The sequence below is a fragment of the Austrofundulus limnaeus genome, unplaced genomic scaffold (assembly GCF_001266775.1).
Source record: "Austrofundulus limnaeus strain Quisiro unplaced genomic scaffold, Austrofundulus_limnaeus-1.0 Scaffold64, whole genome shotgun sequence".
In the NCBI taxonomy this organism is placed as follows: Eukaryota; Metazoa; Chordata; class Actinopteri; order Cyprinodontiformes; family Rivulidae; genus Austrofundulus; species Austrofundulus limnaeus.
The window spans coordinates 63683-69206 of NW_013952466.1; the positions used below are offsets into that span (position 1 = coordinate 63683).

At 37.0% G+C, this 5524-nt stretch overlaps 2 protein-coding genes across 6 annotated transcripts in view; both read left to right on the top strand.

The window, feature by feature from the left end:
• LOC106518606 (serine/threonine-protein phosphatase 6 catalytic subunit) overlaps nucleotides 1–1377 on the top strand; it is a 20832-nt gene extending 19455 nt beyond the window's left edge. The window contains exon 7 of the mRNA XM_014009956.1: nucleotides 648–1377. Within this exon, the coding sequence (XP_013865410.1) occupies nucleotides 648–896 (249 nt within the window). The 3' untranslated portion in view covers nucleotides 897–1377. The remainder of the gene's footprint in view (nucleotides 1–647) is intronic.
• A 1255-nt stretch (nucleotides 1378–2632) lies between these two features.
• Nucleotides 2633–5524, top strand: part of golga1 (golgin A1) — a gene marked incomplete in the record, with an annotated part of 54539 nt that continues 51647 nt past the window's right edge. For 4 of the 5 annotated variants that reach the window (XM_014009957.1, XM_014009958.1, XM_014009961.1 and 1 more), the window contains 1 exon segment: nucleotides 4411–4582. In XM_014009957.1, coding sequence (XP_013865411.1) covers nucleotides 4454–4582 — 129 coding nt within the window. 5 annotated transcript variants of the gene reach the window in all.

A 5524-nucleotide genomic window follows, 5' to 3' on the forward strand; every position in this document is an offset into this window, starting at 1 on the left:
CAACTCTGTTTCTGATGAAAATAGAAAGTTCTGCTGTCGACATTCTTGCTAACTTGTTAGCGCTGCATGTTGTTGTGATCACGTGAGTGCTACATGCTGGATCCAAGCGCTGCTGGATAGAAACACTGGAGTGGAGTCAGTGAACTGCTGGATTGAACTGCTAATATCGGAGCGCTTATATCGGAGATTTTTTATGCAGGCCGATAAAATCCGATACTCGTTTTTTGGCTGATATCAGACCGATATCCGATATCAATATCGGATCGGGACACCCCTAATAATAACAATAATAATAATAATAATAACAATAATAATAATAAAAATAGAACTTGTGAATTTTTTAAAATCCAGCCTCTTCCTGTACGTCTGGTTTGTTTTGTTGTAAGAGTTTCATCAGTTTTCTGTGAAATGTCTGAAATGAATTGAGCTGTTATCTGTTCATACGAGCGAATAAGGATGGAGGTTGTTCTTTGTTCTTTTTTTATTCTAAATCAAATGCATGTGAGTGTRTATAAGAAATGTATAGATATTTTGTGGCAGAAAGAAATGGTGTTGACTATAAATATCTAACTGATGTGTTATAATGACACCATCTACATTAGCTCTACCTGTACTTAATGTAATTCTTGTTTGTGTGTTTCCTGTAGTTTGTTCACATCAACAACCTGAAGCTCATCTGCAGGGCACACCAGCTTGTCCACGAAGGCTACAAGTTCATGTTTGATGAGAAGCTGGTCACGGTGTGGTCGGCTCCCAACTACTGCTATCGCTGTGGTAACATTGCATCCATTATGGTCTTCAAAGACGCCAACACACGGGAGCCAAAACTCTTCAGAGCAGTGCCTGACTCCGAAAGGGTCATCCCTCCACGAACGACAACACCTTATTTCTTGTGAGCGACTTACAGCTGAAATAGCTTTGTCAGGATACAGAGGCACAGCCCAGCATCACCCCAGTTTTTGTAAATTACATTTAACGTCTTTACAGCGGATTGTTTTGGTGCCAACTCTTGAGTTTTATTCCTTTTCTGTGCATTTAATGTGATTACTCTGCAGCTTAAATCACACTGAAGTATAACAGCAAAGAAAGATTGCTGAGCATCTCCAATGTGCTGAAGGACTCAAAAAGCTGAACTGTGTAAAATGTCCATATTTATAAATCTTCATTCTCCTTCACAATAAAAAAGAATCACTGCTGAGAAAAATGCACATGCAGTGCTGTATAGATTGTTCCATTTTATTTTGTTTTGGTGATGTATTTAGCTTGATATGAGATAAAAGTACTGCACAAACACAAAAATCTTACAGCCTTCTGGCAGACAGTTACAGAGTGACAATAAATGGTTATAAATAAAATGTAGACCCCAGAGTTTGTAAATAATTTTGCTCATCTCATTTGTCTCTTGTTTTGTTTGGATGAATAAGAATCTGCCTAAACAACCCTTCCCAACTAGTCATACTTGTTGAGACTTTTTTTATATTATTGGTCCATCTTAAATGAATACCAATGCTACAAGAAAAGCAGAACAGAGCAATAAAACAAAATGGACAAAAAAATGCCTCAAACAGTTTTCACAATGTTCCAATTTCCTGTCCAGTGTGCCCCAAGGCAGCTGTGGCTGGAGCTTACTACCATCAGTGTGTGAATGGGTGAATGTCAGAAGTGTAAAGCACCTTGGGGTCCAAGTGGACTTGATAAGTTCAAGCCATTTTAGCCTTTTTTTTTTCATTATTTGTACGCCGTCAAATTACAAAATTCCTTGGGACCTGTCCAGGGTATACCCTTCCCCTCGCACCCCGAAAGGAAGAAGTGGATATKGAGGATGGATGGACAAGAAATATTTTACTCTGTGTAATGATGAAATATGTTGTTGATGTAATGATATATAATATATAAGTTTCACATCTGAAATTATTGACAAAAGATTTAACTTTTTCACGAAATTAATTTTTTTAAAGATGCACCTGAATTGCTGTGGAGGACCGAAATGGGCATAATTAGAAATAAATGCAGAAGTATATAAATGGACCACTAAATAAATAAATATGCTTAAAATGCACCAATAAAATTAAAAAAGAACTTTACCTCATGTTTCATCATATTTGTTTTTCCAGCTTAGTTCTATTAAATTATATAGTTTATAATAATTAAAATTTTACAGTTTATAAAAAATAAATTTTTAGTTTTCCTTTTACTTGTAGATGCATTAAAAGGTTATATTTAATTTTTTTTAAATAATTTTCCCACAAGTCTTTTTTGATTTCCATGTATTGCTTTTACATTTCTCTGTCTCCTGTATTTACATTTCCTTATTCATTTCTGCCTCATTATGCTTTTGCCTTTGTTTTAAAATAAACTTTAAACTGAGGAGCTGACCCACCTTATTTGCATGATGAGGCAGACATGTAAAATGTAAATACAGGAGACAGAGGAATGTAAAAGCAACACATAGAAATAAAAATTATTTTAAAAAATCAATATAATCATTTAAGAGACATACTAAATGTTATGGAGTTTTGGTAGTTCATACTTTCTGGTTGTGTGTTTCCTACTTTTGCCTGTAGAGGGCGCGAGCTTATTGCCATGGTTCCACCTCTTTTACGTTCTGGCCAATCAGCAGAGGTTGCGTCGTGGCGTCAGCTGTCATCTGTGCTGGGGTGATGACGTGTAGCTGCTAGCTTGACAGACTGTCACCGAGTTCATTATTTCTCACAGAGATTGTCACTGTTGACGCTTTTTAAGTGAACGTGAACAAGAAGAAAACGTACAGTTTTTAAAGACGTGAGGACTGAACATGAGGATACTTAACTGAAGTTAGTACGGTAAGAGAAGAGCGACTTTAGTGGACGGACAAGCTAACGAGAGCTAACATGACTCTCATTGTTATGGTACCGGAGCTAACTCTGGTTGTGAAAACAGTTTCATCAACACTATAAGACCAGTTTAACTTAAGTTTATCTACGGRTTGTATGCTTTATAATCAATGCTTGGAATTAGACAGGAAATTAGCTTCAGTTTATTTTGTCTAACACTGAAAAATAGATTGAACCAACCGGTGTTGTCTGCTGCAGTGTACACAACAAAAGATTCATTCAGGAGGCTGTCATGATCATTCAGCTTCTGGAAACAGTTTGACTCTAAAACCACTGACCTGTGTGGTTTGATCATGGTCTGAACAGTCACAATGTGATGAATGTAAATACATTCACACGAAAAACCGGCATGTCTTTAATAGAGGGGAAGCGCTTGGGGCTTGTTATTTGTTATATGCCGTTTGGGGAGTCGTATCCTGTAACCGGAGGGTTGCTGGTTCGATCCCCCGTCCAGCCGTCTCAGTCGTGTCCTTGGGCAAGACATTTCACCCACCTTTGCTGATGGTGGTCAGAGGGTCCGGTGGTGCCGGTGCAGCCCCACCTCTGTCAGTGTGCCCCAGGGCAGCTGTGGCTACAATGCTACAATACCAGAGTTGTAAAGTAACTAAGTACAAATACTTTGTTACTGTACTTAAGTAGAAATTTTGGTTATCTGTACTTTACTTGAGTAATTATTTTTCAGCGTACTTTTTACTTTTACTCATTACATTTTTACACAATTATCTGTACGTTCTACTCACTACATTTTTTAAAAAGTAAAGAAGTAGAAAGTCGTTACTCCTATTTTATTATGAGTTGTTATTACATAAAAAATACTATCCTGATAAATTGTGTCTCCTGGATAGAGTGATTTTAATTGTAGTTGGATGAGAAGTGTAAATATATACCATTCTGACACCCTATTAGTAATTTGTACACAACCCATCATCAAAAATATTTTTTGGAGAAGTCGCCTCCCAATGAATGTCATTTTGGAAAATCTAACTGCTCACTTTTACTCAGTACTTTTACTTTTAATACTTAAGTAGCTTTTGTGTCAGAAATTTACTTTTGATACTTAAGTACAAAAAAATTTGGATACTTAAAGACTTTTACTCAAGTAATATTTTTAGAGAAGACTTTAACTTTTACCAAAGTATTTTTATGATAAGATACTTGTACTTTTACTCAAGTAATATTTTTAGAGAAGACTTTAACTTTTACCAAAGTATTTTTATGATAAGATACTTGTATTTTTACTCAAGTATCACTCTGAGGTACTTTATACAACACTGTACAATAAACAATACTGTGTGTGGATGTGTGAATTATTGTAGTGTAAAGCGCATTGGGATCCCCATGGGGCTATATAAGTTCAATCCATTTACCATTGTAGCTATTGTAGGTTTTGGCATTTTAATAAGACTCATGTTTCCTTTTTCTAGATGCAGCAGAATGGATCCAGTACATCAAGCCCTTTTTGAGCAGCACTGCACAGGAACGCTGCTCTGCTTCACCATTCAGAACCAGGCATCAGAAAGAACCTCAACCTCTCCAGAAACTGTAGATTGCACTCAGTAAGAGCTGCAGGAGGGAGAAATATGTTTGCCAAGCTTAAGAAAAAGATTGCAGAAGAGGCGGCCACAGCTCCTCGGAGTGGTGTGCGTATACCACGGACCATCAGCAAGGAATCCATCACTTCAGTGGGCGCAGACTCTGGGGAGGATTTTGTAAGTACTCTGATATCTGGTCTTGAGCCAGATGCTGCAAAACTTGTTACAGATATCTACTTTTCTTGCAAATGCAACTGCTAAATTAAGAAATAGTCACTGCTAGACATTCCAAAACTATCACAATTTATATGATTTTGTGTTGTTTTGTATTTAATAAATAAAACAAATAAGATCCTTTTGTTTTTCACAACCAATGCATTTTATGGCTAGTGGTAGATGTACAGTTAGTGCAACATCTTTTTCAAGTTGATTTTTAAAGAAAAATGATCACAGTGCCTGTATTTGTAAACACATATGAATGAACAATATATCATAAAAGTAAACTATTTAAACACCTGGCATTCCTTGAATGAATGCATGTCTCTGCTGCCACCAGAGTTTTAGACAGAGCTCATCACAACAGATGAGTAATTTATTGTTCTTAATGTGACCAGTAAGCTTTAAAAGATTCTTTTTCTTATTTAAATTAGTTGACAGAACAATGTTGAATTTCTGCATCACACTGTTTGTCACATATTTGTCTCTCTTTAAGGTAAAATCACAGGATAGTTCCCAGTTGGGAAAGTCTGTTAGCACAGAAACTCTTTGTGAAGCTGTTACCAGTCGGGCAGGTCTGGGTAGCAGGACATTTGTGTGACTCATCATCATCATCATCATCATCATCATCATCATCATCATCATCATCATCATCATCATCATCATCATCATTATATTAAATAGAGATGTGCTAGCGGCATGGTGGCTCAGTTGGTAGAGCTGATGCCTCTCAGCAAGAAGGTCGCTGGTTCAAATCCCAGCCTGGGGTCCTTTCTGGGTAGAGTTTGCATGTTCTCTCCGTGCATGCGTGGGTTTTCTCCAGGTACTCCGGCTTCCTTTCACAGACCAAAAACATGACTGTTAGGTTAACTGATAACTCTAAATTGTTACTAGGTGTGAGAG